The sequence below is a fragment of the Ornithodoros turicata genome, chromosome 9, assembly GCF_037126465.1.
Source record: "Ornithodoros turicata isolate Travis chromosome 9, ASM3712646v1, whole genome shotgun sequence".
NCBI classification, from domain to species: Eukaryota; Metazoa; Arthropoda; class Arachnida; order Ixodida; family Argasidae; genus Ornithodoros; species Ornithodoros turicata.
The window spans coordinates 16,265,888-16,285,089 of NC_088209.1; the positions used below are offsets into that span (position 1 = coordinate 16,265,888).

The following is a 19,202-nucleotide window of genomic DNA, read 5'->3' on the forward strand; positions in this document are numbered from 1 at the left end:
GGTCTAAACCGAAAGAAGCTGGCTACGCGTCGGCTAAGTAACCATCAAGAGCAGCAAGTCGGTCGGAAACATAGATCAGTGTTGCTTGACTAATTGGGGATTATTTGCCACCAGACGTCGCTCCAGCTCGTTTTACCTCAATTTTGCGGGCAAATTAAAAATGTTCAGCGTTGTCCCTCACATTTATAACTAGTTGAGTTGGGTTTACAAGCAACAAACTGCTAGATTACGTCGGCTACGTTACGTTTAACGGTGCACGTCATTTTAATCCTCCGTAGTATATCTTACTCTTCAACATGCTCCACTGTACGGTTCTTCGTACCTGGGCATTGCGACCGTTCATGTAAACAGCGCAAGCAATTATAGCCTGCAGTAAAGAATTCCGTGGAGACCAGTTTCTTGGTAGCCCTTTTTAGCCTTATACGTACGGTAAATAGCAACAGGAAGAAACCTCGCGACCAGGAATGCAAATTAATGAGGTAGGAAACTTTCCAGCGTGTAGGGTGAGGTAATAAGGCGGGAAATTCTATGCTATGCTAAGCGGTAATTCATTGACGTCATCGGTCCATATTACGAGCATGTTAATTAATGTGCCTCGACATCGATTCCAAAAATGACCTTAAGGACGGGAGGCGAGTTTTTGCATTTCTGCGGCAATTTACCTGTTTACCGCGAGGCTTATATCTGATAAACAACGTACATGCACGAGAGCTAAGAAACAGGATGTTGTCGAAATTTATTTTGAAGCCGTGCTGTGACTGTGTAGACTCTGCAAGATTTTTGTTGCGTTTTGCGTTGTTGATTTCCTCTGCGTATGGCCCCTAGCCAACAGTTGCGTTATTTTTAAATCGGTATCGTCGCTTTAGAACCAGAAAAATACGCGAATATGCACGGAGGCATCGAGTCGGCTTTACTTCTCCATCACAACTTTTCGCAAATCTAACCTGACCTGACCTAACCTAAGCAACCTACCGGCGTCGAAAAGTCGAAACTCCGACGGAACGGCAAAGGGTGGATTGATGCAAAAGTGTTAGGTGGTATGCTGCCGATATTTCGAAAGGAGCCTGCTCAGAACAGTATTCGAAATACAAGAATAATACAGTAATTGGGAGAGTCCTAAATATCGAGTTGCTCCCGAACAAAGTCTTTTACTTCAATTAACCTGCAGCGGTAACTATGTACAGGGGTAACACAATGTAGCTTTAAACATCGAAGGTACTGAATCAATTGCCTTTTTGCAAAAAAAAAAAAAAAAAAAAAACAAAGGAAAATTACATATTCGCGAATAATATTCATAAAAAAAGTACCACCATGTACCGTGAATGGAATTTAGTACTCAAAAATTCAATTTCGAAGTGCAATTTATTCAGATTTTGAAGTGCGGTTTCATATTCCGCGCAGTTGTACATGTACGAGCATTAATAATAATAATTGCAAAAATTTGAAGAAAAAAAACAAACATGCAGAACGCATTAGGCATGCCTAAGCCGAGGTTTGTAAGGAGCAAATACATCTAGTCAGTAATACGTTATTAGCGCCCTGCAAGAAAACTCCCATATCACAACGATGTCTAGGCCGTGCATCTCCCGCACACAAAAGAGTAAACCGAAATTGCGCGACCTGAAACTAAACTCAGTAAAGAGAGAGAAACAAAAAAACAAAAAAGGTAACTGTATTGAAAATACGACGATCAAGGCAGGCACCCCAGACGAGGAAGTCCGGCCGCGCCATCTCTCAAGTACGGCGCGTACTTCTCGATGTCCCCGTTTCGAAGACGCATTTTGTTTGTACACAATTCGTGCAGACTTTCCCGTTCCAGTATGCTGCGTGGCGGAGTGTTGACCGTATACTGAGCAGCAAGTGACGCCTCTCAAAGATGACACCTCTGTGGTGGTACCTAACGGTGCTCGTGCTGGGCACATGGTGTCCGAGCTGTGCCATCGACATCCGCCCTGTGCTGGAGGATACATCTGCGGTGGGCAACCGCACCTTCGGCCAGCGCCACACCGACAACTCCTCCCGGGAATCCCAGGACCAGTTGGAGGAGAACGTCGTGGAGTTGTGGCAGATGTATGACGAGGGCCTGCGAGGACAGGTGGACAATCTGCTCCGGCAGGCGCTGCCCTACCTTTTGGAAATAGGAGATGTGGGCATCAACATACGATGTGCGCAAGCCTTGCTCAAGATTGTGTTCGGCCTGCGGAAACTCGACAAGTGGGCATTTCAATGTGAGTAACACACGTGGCAGCCTTGGAGGCTTTTTTTTCTTTTTCCGCTCTTTTTTTGATTCGATATCGCACGTTGAAGGACAGAGTCGTTGAGGAGCGAAAGTGATTGATATCATCGTGGAGTTTCGTCCATGTGATCGGTTTAAACCGCTGTACTTATATACGGAGTGGAAGAGATGTGCCCTTTTTTTCTTTTTTTTCGGTGCGTTCTTGCGACTTCGGTCGGGAATATGTATGCGCGGGATTTTCACCTCCCAGGGGTGTTGAAATTTCCTAAGGGGGTGTGACACCCGTATCTGCTGAGTTTTTTTTTTTTTTTTTGACTTTTGGACGGGTGTTTTCGGGGATGCAGTAAGATATTCTTAGGGCGTGACAGGGGTGTGGAAGGTGCTGCGAAAGTCCCTGAGTGGCTGTGATGTTTGCATCGGTAAATTGTTTAACCGAATCACTTATTTCGCGCATGTGCCCCTCAGGCCACAACCTTTTTTAGTCGCCGATTTTAGGCGGGACTTTTTCGAGTGGTACGCGCTTTCGCGGTTTCTACGTATTTCTACGTTGTTTCTACGGTTTCTACGCGGTTTCTACGCGTTTCTTGACAACATTGTCCCATCTATAAGAGATCTGACCATTTTCTTATCTAACAAGATAAGCGCATCTAATAAGAAATCTGATGTTGTTGTTGGCTGATGCATTTCTACGCGGTTTCTACGCGTTTCTACGGTTTCTACACTCTTAAAAATGAACTTCACTGCATAGCACGCTCCTAGCCAACCATCATCTCGAATGATATCGTTATCTGCCCGGATTTGTTGAAAACGGGAGGCGTACGCCTTTTCTGTGACACTTATGCTGTTCATAATTGTCACAAAAAGGCGTACGCCTCCTTTTTTTCAACCAATCAGGGCAGGTAACGATATCATTCGAGATGATGGTTGGCTAGGAGCGTGCTATGCGGTGAAGTTCATTTCTAAGAGTGTACGCGGTTTCTACAGTTTCCATCATGGGTTTATCGTGAGTGTTTTGCTCCTGGCAATACTTTTCCGAGTATACTGCAGTGTTCAGACATCTGAACTTGTAGACGTGTGTACCTAGCCTGTAAAGAAACGTTTGTTCGTGCAGCAAACGTGCACTGTCTTCCCTTGTAGTGCCACAAAACATGCTCGTATAACTCAATATGTATATATAATTACAAATTTGAGGCTTTTTGTTGTTGTTTTTTTAGAAGCTTAATTTGTATTATTTTGCGTGTGCACGTGGTTGCTACCTAGTGGCGACCGGGACGTTTCCTTTTCGTTTAATCACACCCCAAGTACACGTAAATAACCCCCGAATTACTACCCGACGGAGATATTATATTCACCCACGGTTTATACATCCTGGATTTGGGGAAATAATTCGATCAGAGAAAATCGCGCACTGCACCTTAAAAACAGAGCTTCACCACAGAGCACGCTGTGCCAACATTTGCCACGAATGATAGAGTTATAGGTGATAGGTCGCCCCTGATTCGAAAAGAGAGGGAGCGTACGCCTTTTTGTGTCAGTTTGAATATATGACAACTGACACAATAGAGTGTATGCTACCCCTTCTATTCGAATCAGAAGCAATTTGAACTTATAATTCGTAGGCAATGGTTGGCGCACAACGTGCTATGAGGTGAGGTCTTGTTTTTAGAGTGTGTAGTTACGTTTCGGTTACATTTTGTGGCATGTGGGATGACTACACTCTTAAAAATGAACATCACCGCATAGCATGCTCCTAGCCAACCATAATCTCGAATGATATCGTTATCTGCCCTGATTTGTTGAAAACGGGAGGCGTACGCCTTTTCTGTGACACTTATGCTGTTCATAATTGTCACAGAAAAGGCGCACGCCTCCCGTTTTCAACAAATCAGGTTAGATAACGATATCATTCGAGATTATGGTTGGCTAGGAGCATGCTACGCGGTGAAGTTCATTTTTAAGAGTGTACATTTTTCATAATTTTATCTCAATCTGTCTTTGTTGAAACTACACTGTTAAAACAGAACTTCACCACATAGCACGCTCCTAACCAACCATCATACCGAATGATATCATTCTGTGTCATGATTTGTTCAAAACAGGGGGGAGGCGCCTATCTGGGACAAGATAATCTGTCCCAGATAGGCGCCTCCTCCCATTTTCAACAAATCATTGCACAGAATGATATCATTCGGAATGATGGTTGGCTAGGAGCGTGCTATGTGGTGAAGTTCTGTTTTAACAGTGTAGTCGCTGTGAATCTGAACATTAGGCTCTTCGTGACTTATTCACTTAAGCATATACACTTGGATTCCATAAAAGTTTAGAGTCTGCAAGCACTATGTATATAGTCGGTAAAATACCTTGATGCCTGAAGGCACGTACAACAGCACTACATAATGATGTCTTGACCACTGAACTGACTAAGAACTGGTGCTATCGATCTTCGCAGTTACCCCTGGATGTCGTAATGTTCGTCTACAGCTGGTCATGTAATTAGAGACCCGTAAAAATAGCTTTGGGAGAACCAGGCGAGTTTTCTTTTTTGGAAATGCAAGAATGTATTACCTCGTAATCGCTAATCTACGACGCACCTGCAGAGAAAGGTGCTACGCACATGGCATTACAGGGATTACCCAAGATAAAGCGCGGTGTTCCCTCTGGCCCGTAAAAAAGAATCTCGCTGGCACGGCAGCTGGAACTGTCGTCAATTATGTATGGAGTGTTAAATGTCGTGTCAAAACTGTTTCCACACTCTAAATCTTTTCACACCTTTAAAGGTGTAACAACGTGCATGGCGCACGCCTTTTTAGGTGTAATTTTGGTAACATAACAATGGAGCACGGTTTCGTACAAATTTTCTTTACTCGAGTGTTGTCTGTCCTCCAAAAATTCAGTCTTGCAACATCTCAACATTGTTCAACAGTATTGTAGACACTTGCACGTGCTCGATTATCGATAGCGATGCATATATGCATTAGCTCGTACCTACGATATCCAAGACACAATGAAAGCAAGATTTGCACTGACACTTGATCTTTAGTAATGCTTTCCAAATTGTGTAAAATATCATCTTGGAGATGCAATGTTACGCAACCAGGTTGAATGTTCGTAGCGCACACCTTTAAAGGTGTGAAAAAGTTTACAGTGCATATTTTTTTCATATTCCATGTTTGGTTCGGTTGAATTATGGAAACTTAAAAGCCGCTCGACCATATGCACGGTCGATAGTAGAAGTGTCTTCGGTACAAGTACCCTGCGCACCTACATGTACGCCTTTAATTACCCCTTACCCCTACAGGCATCCCTACAATAAGCACACGAAGTACCACTACAATAGGGTACAAGTGTGCACCTTACTCTGCCATTTTGTTGAGTTGTCGGGGGAATCGTTGGGAATCTGCAAGCTACTCGGGAGGGCACCTTTAATAACATCGTGCAGCAAAAGTGCATCTTATGCTTCGATATTGTTGATTGATTGATCGATCGGTCGAGAAATAAAAATATGGAGATGTGAGACCCGACAAAGTCGCGTCAGGCTGCATCTGCATGTAGCCTGATCCGAAAATTGTTCGAAATTGTTAAAAAGCAGCAGTGTAAACATTTCATGAGAAAGTTTAGGTTATTACGACACCACGGGAATTTCATCATACACACGAAAGGGGGGATATGAAGGTTTAATAATAATAATAATTAAAAAAAAACAAGCCTACAACATGCGGTCTAGACCTCTGAAAGTGTTGAGAGGGCGACGTTTTCTATACATAATTTTCACAAATTTTCCACATAGAAGAGGACGAATTGTGCTTAAAACGCATTCTTCAACGTATATAGCTGAACTCCCAAAGGCCCTTTTTTATTTATTTTATATACTATGTGTTACACGACTCGTTGTCGTCAAATAAAGTTGCTGTTGTTTCGTACTTTATCTGGAGCAGCCTCGTATACATCGTCGGCTTCACATGTTTCCAGCTCGTACAGTATCGTGACACGTACGTGTTTCTCAAATGTAATGGATTTCGTAGTAACGCTTATATAAGCATCCAATCCAATCCAATCTTGGCCAAAGATTGGGCCGGCATTGCCAATATTGGGCCAATATGTTTCTGCTTGGGATAATGCTGTCAATACCTGACATAATGCATCAGGAAAGTATGCTCTCTGAGGTTTTCCTTGGGTTCTCCAGCATACCTTCCAGACGAATATCTGTATACAGTTCCCCCTGAAGCCGGCCCAGGGCTCATACTAACCCCTGTTCCCCACTCCTTCCTGTTGTCCTCTCTCCCTCTGTCAACGTCTGTTTCCGCTCATAGCCACAGTTGCTTCGCGGCGCTACCACGAAATAATAAAAAAAATCTAAAAGGAAAGGGAGGATTCGTGTCAGTTTCAGTGCCATGGTCGCGTCTATGTCGAGAAAGTCGTTGGATAATACAGGAACACTGTTATCATGATGGATGTCGTGGATGATGGTAGTCGTTAAGTTTATTTTATTTAATTTTATTTCGAGCGAAGTATATAGACGTGGACAGATGGAGACAGGAGAGCAGGAAGGGGGGTGGTACAGGGGGGTTAGTATGCGCCCCTTTGGTGAGATCTGCCATTGTCATACCCTTGTACTTACCACCATAAACTATAATGTAAGAAATATCCGAAAGAAAGAGTGCTAGTGTAGCGTATGGTTAGCGCACTTGACTGGGGACCAAGAGGTTCATGACTGGGTTCCTGCCGCTCTGTGGCTTTTTTTCTACTACTGCTATACTATTTCAAACAACCTTACCGTTTTCTAACAACTTTATGCAGTCGTTATACATACTATGTCACTTGCGATACCAATTCGTTTAGGAAGCAGCGCCGAGGACCTGCCAAACGACAAGGAAACACGCCGAAACGTCAGAATACACGGAATGCTCGTATAGATTATCTATTCCTCGCAAATATCATTTTGATCTTGGGTTTCCCCATTCATCATCTTAAAAAGGAACTTGTCGTTGTTGTTGTTGTGGGTTTCCTCTTTGTGGAGAGGACATCAGTATAGCATTGATATCCTCCAGTGCAACAATAAAAGCACTAGCTACGCAACTTTTTTTTTTAAAGCGAATGTCAAATTCTAATTAGAACACCACTGCTGTATACAGTGCCCTACTCGGTTACATGGGAGACATTGAAATGAGTGATACGAAGATGAAGTGAAAAACATGATGAAGAGAAGAAGGAGACACTGAAAAAGATCATCGAGTGTCATTGAAAACCAAACACTAAAATGTCTTACAACATCAGGGTTAAAGGATAGGCATTTCGAAATATGGTGCTCAATTTTCTGCCACGAAATAACTGTTTGTCACGTGACAAATACAGCGCGGGCCCTTGTCAGTTTTTAAACGAATGTATACCCATATAGTGCATTGCACATAGAACTTTCCGGAAGATTCTAGTTTTCTATTCCAGGAAAATGGGGCTACACGTAATCTTGTTAACGGAAGTTCGGGAGGCAAACCCGTCTTCTGGACAAGCTCTGATGATTCCACCAATAGCGAACAGTGAGGGAACGGTGTAAAGTATGATTGTAAATTGTGATGATAATTGTGCATCAGACAGGTCTCTTTACGGGCACAGACAGGCAGATAATGTTGATGGCGCAATTTAACAGCTTGTTGCTTGTAAACCCAGCGGACCAAGTTATAAATGTGACAGAGAACGCATAACATTTTTAATTTGCGAGGAAAAGTGAGGTAAAACACAGACGTATATATATATATATATATATATATAAAAGGGGGTCTCGCCATTAGCGGGACCTGTCTATATACCTAGAGCTCCACCCACTTTTTGAGGTATGTAGCCAATCACCGGTCGAAATACAGTCCGGTATAGTATACTACAGGCTATCTAAAGTCAGCCTAATTTACTGGGCGCCACCATGTTGAGGAAACTGGATTGGTTCGGAAAACGAATAACCCTAGCGACACACCAAAACCATGTACTTCGCTGCCACTTTTGTCAACGGCGTTCTGCATGGAGAGAGGCATGTCGGGAAGACGCAGAACTGCACAAAACCGCTTCCCCGTATGCAGACGGCTGCCGGTATGAACTTTTAAATCACGTGACGTGAGCAGATGAAATCAGAAATGGACGGAGATGTATTTATAAATAAAATGCAACAAAAACCTGCAAGATTTTACGCATCAGCGCCGTCTTTCCTGCTATTTTCCTGGGATCGCGGTCCTCACTAGGCCTAGCGTTGGCGCCTAAACGTATTATTTCCCCGTAGCTAATGATGACGGAGCGAAATTTGAAGCTGATTTTGCCGATAGGTACATCAGGATATATGCTCACAAGATGAAATTAAAGTAGTTTGTAAAATTGAACCCTTTCTTTTTTTTGCCACGCAATCTCCTCTTGCCATTCAAAGCAACAACTCCATGTTGGGGAAATTTTGGTGTCATGCAGGCCCCCATAGAAAACAGCAACCAATGAAATACGCTCAAGTTTGATTGACAGGTGGAGCTTCTTTTCCGGCTCCTCCTAATGACCAGACTCCCTTTTTTATACACGGCTCTGAAGTAAAGCCGCGCCGTGTGTTAGAAAGGAATCTAGCCATTAGGAGGAGTCTAGAAAAGAGGCGCGACCTGTCAATCAAACTTCAGCGCATTTCATTGGTTTACGTTTTTCACGGGGGCCGCCATGACACCAAAATTTCTCTAAAACGGAGGATGGTGCTTAGAAGGGCGGATCGGAGATTTCGTGACAAATTTTGTCTTTAAGATAAAGTACTCTAATTTTATTCTGTGAGTATACATCCTCTTGTAACTAGATACAAAATCGGCTTCAACTTCGCTTCGCCATCATTATTTACGCGAAGATGACATGGTTCGTGGCTTCCGTTAGGCTTAGTGAAGACCGCGATCTCTAGAAAATAGCACGAAAGACGCCACTGATGCATAACATTTTCAATTATATCATTGAATGTGGTTTACACATCCATCTTTGCGCATTTTCTTATTCCATCTACTTACGTTGCGTTATTAAAAGTTCATACCGCGGCAGCCGTCAGTTACGAAGAAGCGGCTCTCCTGACCAATAGGTTCTGCCAGTAAGCATTTCTGCAGTTCTGAGTCTTCCCAACATGCCTCTCTCCATGCAGACGGCGTTGACAAAAGTGGGCGGAAAATACGTCGTTGAGATCTGTCACCAGTGATATCCGTTTCAATCCGAATCAATCGAGTTTCTTCAAAATGGTGGCACCCAGTAAATAAGGGTGAGGTATAAGTACTGAATGATCCGTCATAATGGGGAACTGTATTCCGACCTGTGATTGGCTAGATACCTCAAAAAGAGGGTGGAGCCTCAGGTATATGCAGGTCCCATTAATGGCCAGACTCCCTTTTAATACACGGCACTGAGGTGAAGTATAGGGTACCTCAATACTAGTTCTCTCCGCATTCAGGCACCCTAAGGGAAAGCGGCTGGGGGCGGCGGATGGTGGCAAATAATCCCCAACTCGTCAAGCAACATTGATCCATCTTCCCGACTGGCCTGCTCTGCCTAATAGCTACGTAGCGGACACGTGCCAACTTCTTTCGTTTTAGACCCAGTGTCGTCTGCATGCGATGTATTTTTGCAACCGTGCTTGCGACGAGCAATGCATGACACAATGTTGCCCGCAATTTTTAATTTTAATTTTCTAAAAACTATTATTGCAAATTATTATTGCAAGGGTCAGGCTATCGAATACGCACATCTTCTGAGATTGCACATCTGCTGCTTTAAGGTACCTTTAAAAGAATAGCAACCTACTCGTGCATGGCTAACTTTTCCCTTGTTCCGTTATAATACCCCCCAGACCCCGCCCTGTCGAATCCCTAGTAATTAGAACACACGTAGACACAGGTTGATCACAGTTACTGCACAGGATAACAATGTTAATGCAATTAATGGGCACAGATACAGACGACACTGCACTTTCTAACAACGGCAAAAGTTACGACAAAAAAGTGGAGCACGACGCCACTGCAATGAAATCTAGGCGGAATTTCCTCAAACCCGTATCGAATATGGATAAGGATATGGGTAAGGTAGAGCGACTTCGTGTTTTCAGCGAGTTGAGAAGGAATGACGCCGGTATGAAAATTACTTACTGTAGGAAAATTTCACACAGCTCCCCATATGCGGCACACATAGCTTTGGAGTTCGATGTTGTATCGCACGTGGAGGATGTCAGTTGTTGATTCTATTTAATTTAGTTCAGTTGATTGATGATTCTGGACAGTTTAAATGGAGGAATCCGACATGAAAAATTACTGAATGACAATTTGTAAAATGTTGTAACAGTACCGGCCGACCAAAGTCATAGCGTGAATATTGGTAGAGAATAAAAGGTGACCGTGAATGCGACTGCCAATTAAAGATAAATAAATAAAAACAATGAAGGACAGACAGAAGGTAGGGATTATGAACTTTGTGCATGACAATTATACCCTCAACCCTTTAAACTCCAAAACTTCCTAAGAAACATAAAGGGAATAAATTGTATTCAATTATTCCCCATTACAGCCCTCTGACCCTGATAGTTTTACACCCTATAACACTGCAAAGCTCCACGTCAGCTTTCGTGCATTTAGTCCGGAAAGAGACTAACGGTTCTAGCAATACAATTAGTTCACAGAACTGTAAAAAAATATTACTCGTTTGTGTCTTACAGGGCAGTTGTGCCATGACATATCTTCAAGGAAGACATCAGAGCTTAAAAAATTGGCACACCGGATAATTGCACGATTGAGTCGTAACGCTAAACTTGTGGCACAGATACTACGTCGCGGTTAACGCGAAATATAGTTGTCTTGATCATTTCGTCACCATTAGGTAGCATTAGGTTGCAAAAATATTGTGGCAAAATATAATACTATTATGATCGGTTGTACTTTGTAATGCTGTTGCAACGTGTAAAGTTGTAATATGTTATGTGTAATTGTAATTTTAAGGAGCAGTGAAAGGCACTCCGCCTAATATTTTCCGTTTTTGACTGAGACATAATAGGTAAGAAACATGCGCCCTTGCGTATAAGAACGATGATGGCGGCATACATGTAACGCGCGCAAGAGAGGTCTTTGATTCCCGCACCCTCTGGTTACCCTTCCCCCTCCTTCAGAGAGCTCGTAAGTGAATGAGCGATGCTGACGTCACCCCGTGACGTGGAGAGTACGCCTCAAGTAGCGCCGCGCCGTGCCCGCAGCACACGAATTTTCAGTGCGAAATACGACATCGCGACTGCTCGCTATGCTGATGCTATGTCACACGGACCTGATTAAATCACTCCAGGAGATCGGGCCCGTCCTTCAAGGTCGCGCCGCTCCGCTCGATTTTCCGGTCGGCTGATTTTTCACGGCGTTCTACAGACCTACAGCGAAAACATTGCGTGTGGTGGGTGGCTACTGATAAACTCAGATGAGGACGCCTCTTTTTTACGTTTCTGCGCTTACGATAGTTCTAAAAAAGAAAAAACGGCGCCAAGGGTTCCCACATATCAACAGTGGAGTTCTCTTTTAAAGGGGTATACAGTGCAAAAATTTGTCATGCTCTTACCTTGACACCACCAACAGTTGGAACTATGGATTCGTCCGTTGCGTGAGACGAGTGAAATACACCCCATTTTGCACTTTCCCTCTCCTTCAAGAAGGACGACAATGCGGAACGGGCTCCCATTGGTCTCCTCAAACGATTTATCCAACCATCGCGGGAGGTCCTTTCGGCAGACCAATCCGAGTCCTCCCCGCGCATTGTCCTGCTTATTGTAAAGAACACAGAAAGCCTAGATTGCGGTCGCTTTCGCTCGAAAGTCACGAACGACGCAACCGACGGAACCCGTTCCTTCTGTGTTTCTGTTAAAGGAACGGCATCTTTTTTCTGCGAGAATAAAATTTTGCGGTTTAGAGCCCTATTAAGAGGGTGGGCCAGCTGTCTCCACCGGCGCGGCCGACGTCCGAATATTTTACAGCGACAGCTGTATATGCGGAGTTAAGCGGATAGCGTGCGTGCGCCGTGTGTCCCAGATATCGCAGTGCAGTGAGTCACGGAAGAAGCGCGCTGCGACGTTGGGTATCACGTGAGGTGTGGTGATGCAGGTGGCGGGAGTGGAAAGCAATCGACGCCAGGCCCTTACGCCAGGATGGCTCCGCCGAGGAAGGTTCTTAGTGAATTTCTTGTCTCGTGTACTTGCAGTACGAGCTCGCTCAGAAAAGATCGTAAAGGTTCCTAAACATCTGCACAAGGTTCGAGCCGCGATGCATTTTGTACGAGATAATTTCGAAATCTAGAATAAAAACGCATTATATGTTAAGAATTCTCAAACACAGAAAAATAATCATAGGTTTGCCCACAATGCTGCCGACACAGCTCTCGCTGCGAGAACTCTTGCAATATTCCGCTGCGAGTACCAAAGGTTCCGCAGGTACTCAGAATTTGTTTTCCTTCCCTAGCTTTTCTCTCTCCTCTATGTAGGTTCCAATATTTTCTAGCTTAGAGATAAAAGCTGCTTGAGCCGATCCTCATTAGTTCATACGTAACAGGAATAAATGCGCCCGTCACAGTCGAACACCATGCACGCTTGCCTTTCCTGAAAACTGCGGGGCGAGTCTTGTTGGCATAAAGTTTCCCCGAAAAAAAAAAAAAACACACACACACACAGCCGAAGGACGCATTGATGATATCACTCAGCGGTGAGGAAATAAGAAGGGGTAGTTTCGCGAGGAGATGTAGAAGCGCTATTATGTCTCACGATAACTCCGTGTTTTCCAAGAACTTCACGACTTTCACAACGGGTGTGACTGCAGAGTTCGTTCTCAGAAACCGGGAAGACCAGCGGCGTGGCCGAGCCGGTAAAAGCGTCCGCTCCCGAGGTCGTGCTGAAGACAGAAAGGTGGTGGGTTCGAATCAAACAGACGTCGGCCCAGTTCCACGTAAAATCTGCCCTCTCTCCATCTGTCTACGCCTGTGCGCTGCTCATAGCCACAGTTGCTTCGCGGCGCTATCACGGAATTTAAAAGAGAAGAAGTAAGGAAGCAGCATTCTCGTATTAACTGATAATCGCGGAGTCTAGAGAGTGTGAACAATGCACGTATGTTTGATAGATATGGTTCGGTATGGGAGTCGTCTGCAGATCGCAAGACGTTCACGATAACGACTACGATAAATCGATAAGCCAGTCACTTCATTCCTTTGAAGTGACTCACATCACGTCTTCTGACCTTTGATTTGACACCTTCCTTTGTCATAGCATTTACCGTAGAGTGCTTAGAAATCTATAAGGACGCCCCCTTGTTGAGCGAGGCGACGATATGAGGTGAAATCAGATAACCCAGGAAAAAAGGTGAAGGAGGATTCGAACCTGGTGGCTTAATCGCTTCATCGTCGTTACGGTCGTTACAAGCTAACGAGTGGCGGGAAATTAAAAAAGGTGGGCACGTGACACATTGCGCGTGACGTGTACCAAGGCCTTCACGTATCGCTCGAAGAGCGCCGTGCACGTGTTTATCACGTGCCCACCTTTTTAAATTTCCCGCCCGCCTTTTTGAATTTCCCGCCACTCGTCAGCTTGTAACGACGGTAACGACGATGAAGCGATTAAGCCCCCTGGAACCGCCTGATTTCCGGGTCAGGGATGCTACGGGTTCACCACGACTGCAGGACTTCGTCCTGAGTTTGAGCGTGCGATAACCCCCTGGTTCAGCTTCTGTTGTAATACGCTACGGAAGTAGATCATCTGTCCACGCAGCTCCTAAGTTTCCCTCTCGTTCACAGTGCCTGTCGGCCGACCTCATATTGGTTCCCCTCCCACATAGAGTACCGTGCAGATCCACGAGTACCCGCCTTACTGCTACCTTCTGAGTGGACACACGCATGGATCACGTAGTTTCTCCAAACTTCACCCTGTCTAATGCGCAGAGACAAATTGTCGTTGCGCAGACATGGGGCTCATGAGACCTTTGTGGTTGGATTTCCACCTCCATCCCCTTTCCAGACGCACTCTTTTATTTTTATTTTTTTTTCAATATTGAAGTAATTAAGCTTTGTAGTGCTCCGGACAGAACCGTATAGAACCGCACCGTTACAACCTATCATTTATTTCCTAATAAACCTCTACCAGACTAACGTCATCATGACGTTGGTAGACAGACTGAAACCGAAACAAATCGGAAGGGGAGGGCTGGGTTCCACGAATGGGCACTTGTTCGCTGCCTCCTATTGAAAGGAAAGTAGGACCGAAGGTCGCGTCCCTTTCAGGGACCATTGTAATCCCCTCGACAGTCGAGACCGTGGCCTTCAGGGGCGACTTTGTTCGCCTCTAGCTTAGCGCATAGCCTAACTCTACCAAATAGACGATTTCAGAAATTGCATGGGTGGCCCACCAGAGAGCGCCGTGTTGCGAAAGTCCCGCTGCATCTTGGGATTTAATTTTCATGAGTCAGAGAGAAGAGAAAGAGCGCAAACGGTTTCGGTTTTCTTTCTCCTTCACCTCCCGCAACCTCGAGCAACAGGCAGCGAGCACGAATGTAAACCATTTCCCACGACGCATTGCGCGATGCACGTGACTTGGGCGACGGAGGGCCCCCGTGCGGAGCACAAGGGCAATATCTGAAATCGCCTATTGGTGGCCCTGTCGAACACTATGACGTCATTTGTTTACAAACAGGGAGAGGTCTATTTCTTTCTGCTTTTTCCCCTCTACCACTACAAGATTTATCAGCAAATTGAACGCCCAAATGGTTCCACAAACGAGGAGCTACACATGCATGCACGTGTGCTGAAGTGCACTTCAAGCTATACTCGTGCTGGTCTCGTCAACATAAAAAACGCCGTTGGTGAAGATTCCGCGAATTGTTCGAAAGAATTCGGAAAACTTGTTAGTTTCGGATTCCCTCAAGAGCGGGTGACGTCATCGGGATCGAGCTCTGGCGTCCGTCTCCTAGCGACAGCGTGCGTCTCCACCCTCCGCTTCATATGCATACCATGTGGTGAGAAGATGGAAATCGACATTGGAGGAGCAAAGTTGCCAGATGCGCTTGTACATTCGGCACCCCGCAACATCATACCTATCGAAACTAACTAGAAATTAATCTAATTATACTTCGGCGTTAGGTGGAGAGGCAATATTTTGAGAGAATACGTGGTGAAACACATAGACTGCAAGCACAAAAAGTTCGGTAGGAGTCTGAGGACATCACATTTAGTCCGTGGAGGCGCTTTTATGTACCAAAATCAACAGAAACACACACATATAATCAGGTAACACATTTTCGGTTTTAACCGAAAAACGTACTCCGGTAATTTTTTCATCATTCGGTTTTAACCGAAAAACAGCGAATACAAATGAATGGTTAATGAAAGTCTGGTTCGTTCATCGCTTCATGGCTACATTTAGCGAAAAAGATGAGTTCTGCTTTCACGATTTAGGTAGCAGCACTTCGCTGCGGAGTAATAAAGTGTACTTTTGTGAAGTCTCACAGGGGCTAATTTTGTACTGGTGTTTGGTTTTAAGGCTGCGCTGAGACGCGCAGCTTTGAAACTACGTTGAGATATATTTTCGCCGATAGCTGCAGGGTAAACTATGTACACGCCAGAGGAATCACCGAAAAACGCCGATTTCATGAAAAACACCGAGACACATACGTCGAATCTGCCGTAAAATAAAAACAGAAAGAGCGAAACCCAACATATAATGCGCATCGCGGACAGCACGGATCACGCATACATTTAACCATGCAGTGCGTGACGTAAACCGACGCAATCGAAATCTCCGAGCCTTCCCAAACAACGACTTCCAGCTAACTTCGTTTATATCGCTAAGCGCCCGCATTGCCCGAAGTCTCAGAAAACAAGAGAAGACGTCGTCGGGTGGACCGTTTAAGACCGCATACGCAGATACGACCTCCATAAAAGGAGGAAACATTTTGCTCGTCTTCCTCCTGCGTTCTCTGATATCGCCGCTGATAATACCCCTCTCATATAGGCAGGGTTATTTGTTCTGTAACTCTGTCATTCGGCCGAAATGCAAGCAGACGGGATAGGAACAGGTTTGTCCGCGTTATACTGCATCAGGTGGTCACGTCTTCACGGCCTGAAACTCGCATCGATTTCGATTCTGTTACAGAAGCGCCTCACTTAGAACAGTAACCGGTGGTTATTCCATTTCATGACTGTTATCAATCGTGTAATATGTTCGGTGAAAAGAGAAGAAGCGAAGAATGAGCAGGAAGCGGACAGCGTTACAACCAGCGTTGCGGAGCTGCCACTCCGGAGTTGGAATGATTCCGGAATCATTCCAGCCGGGAATGGAATTGGAATGGAATGGTGGAAACTGTCCTAGGAATGGGAATGGAATGGTCTGGGAGCCCCGGTGGCAGTTTTGGTTTCAACGTGCTAGGTTTCTGCCCTCGCATTCTTTGCACCGCACTCCTCTAGCACTGCTGGCGACTTGCCAGTATATGGTTACCAGTCCTTTTCTTTTATTGAGGGAATATTGGGTCGCAGAGCTATTCCAGGAGTGGGAACAGGTAACATACCTTTTCATCCCGAAGAATTGAAAGGAATGGAATTATCGCAAATCTGGAACGGAATGGGAGACCCCCATTCCGCAACCCTGGAATTTATACAACCATATATACCTGGGATTCGGAGTATAGATTTACGCTGGAGGTGAGTCAGACTATATAGATCCTATACATAGCCCTGGAGAAGCACTGCACCGCTATCTGTTAGAACAATCAAAAAGGGTATGCAGATTCTTATGGGATCGAAATCACAACCAGACACCCAATGACGAAATGGCGTTTCCACCTCTTGGGTACGGGTCTGACAAATAGAAAAAAAAAATATATCGTGGGTATAAATATATACAGAGCTCCCACGCTCCTGTACTAAACGGCACGACTACATGCACACTCGGCAACCAACGTTAATGTTATGTAAACAGGCGTACGTTTTTCCTTGCCTCTTTGATTTCCTTGCGGAGGAAAAAAAAAAGAAGGCTGTTCACAGCTTCCGTGTAGTTGCCGCTGTCCTTGATTCGCCATTATGCAATCTATTTACCCGTGCCTCTTCAAAAACTACCGCCGGTTAAGAAGGAGATGCAATGTTTAAGAGCCCAGTTTACTCCTCTCAGCTATTACTTTCCTCTGCTCCGTGTTTACACTGGTGAGTTGTCTGCGTTTAGGTGAGGCATTGATTGGTTTGACGTGTGCCAACAGGAAGCGCGTGATGTAAGGATAGATATTGCACCCGCTATATTAGTTTCAGGAGACGCGAATGAAGGCTACGGTGCTATATGTGACAAATTGATAACCGCTTTGTGTCACCGTGTGAGCATATGACGTTTCCTTTTCTTTTTGAGATTCGGGTTTTCTTTACGTCAACGCAGAAAAGAGAGTTTTAGGGGAGTGAACTACACTGCACAGCCAGCCAGAGTTATTGAGGGAAGCAGTAATTATTGTACTTCTGATTGGTCGTAGTCTGTGACCGCTGAACGCATCACTGCGTCGAGCCAACACTAGCTAGATATAGAAAGCCTGCGCGCTCGTCGACATGACGTAACAAACAAGAGTCAGCCAATCAAGATCGTGTTTTGCACGGCCATAGCCAATCACGGACGTCCTTTCAGCTGTCGTGGCCATTGAGAAGAACCACCGTCGTCTGCGAGTTGTGATTGAACGTCCCCGCGTACTTAATGGGTAAAATTGAAAATAAAGCTCATAACGCTCTCAATCTTTCTCAAAAGTGATTTTCTGGAAAGCGTCTCGCACTTTTTGTCTAAATATTTAGGTCTGCAGGTTTCGGGTGAGTCGCAATCACTTGCGGGTTCTTGAATTCTCAGAACAGTGAATCGCAGTAGCAGACGAATTCTGACTCTTAACTGAAAGAGAGAGAGGAGGCAATGCGCAGGCTTTCTCTGTCTATGTGTTGGTCGAGCCCTGACGTCGAAGGAGAGAGCAAGACCCTCGACCATTCTTATTGGTTCCAGTGAACACATGACCTCACCCGCTGCCTTCCCCCATGACAGTGATACCTCACGGACGTGCCGGTACTTTCGGTACCCCCTTACTGTGAAACTTGGAATGCGAGTTCACATGGACACGTGAAAACGTCTCACATTTATACTGCACAGCTTCGGGAGGGGTATCACGGTTCCTTTAATCTCATGGTTTCAGATTGACTATCGCGCATCGCTGGACCAGCTATATCCGAGAAATGACGTTTATTTTGTAATGCATTACACTCGCTGGTGTTTTGTGAAGTAATGCATTACATTAGTCTTACGTTTTCATGCATTACTAATGCCATTATGAAATACTTTAAGATGGAAATATCTCAACGACCAATATATGCGACGTTTAGAGCGGCCAGATTGGTTAGATGTTGATGTTGATGTTGAGAGTACTATGGAGAGGTTGACTTCGTCACACGACAAAGATTGGTTAGAAACATTGTCTGATGCCATTACGTGCCTGTAAAGTTGTTATGTCCAAATTCAAAAGGTATTCAGTTTTCTCTTTAGACGTTTTGTAATGGCCCTCGGCGTTGCAAGCGTGTGACGTACCTGTACTTTTGTGTACTTGTTAATAAAAGGTGAAAAAAGAAAACGCAGTGGCTCTGCCGGTTCCGTGTCCGCCTGCTGATCCGAAGACCGCGTGTTCAAACCCGCGCCCGAGGACAGTGGGAACTTTGAGATTTCGGCGCGCGTTAAAAGAACCCTCAGGCAGGCAAAAATAATCCGCGGACCCGACAACTGTGACGTCGCTCATGATCGAAGTTGTCTGGCGACGTAAAGCCCCGAATTATTATTATTCGATAGGTGGCATAGTTGCCTGCTGCGTGTGTAATGTTACACCCTGGCATGCGGTGTAACTTTCCACCCATAACCAGGGGGGTAAATTCACAACCTTTTGGGCACAACATACATAGCAAGCCAGTTACTCCCCAA

At 45.0% G+C, this 19,202-nt stretch overlaps 1 protein-coding gene across 1 annotated transcript in view; it reads left to right on the forward strand.

The window, feature by feature from the left end:
• Window positions 1-1,775: 1,775 nt before the first annotated feature.
• LOC135368200 (nose resistant to fluoxetine protein 6-like) overlaps window positions 1,776-19,202 on the forward strand; it is a 77,628-nt gene continuing 60,201 nt past the window's right edge. Inside the window, exon 1 of the mRNA XM_064601334.1 lies at window positions 1,776-2,228. Within this exon, the coding sequence (XP_064457404.1) occupies window positions 1,877-2,228 (352 nt within the window). The 5' untranslated portion in view covers window positions 1,776-1,876. The remainder of the gene's footprint in view (window positions 2,229-19,202) is intronic.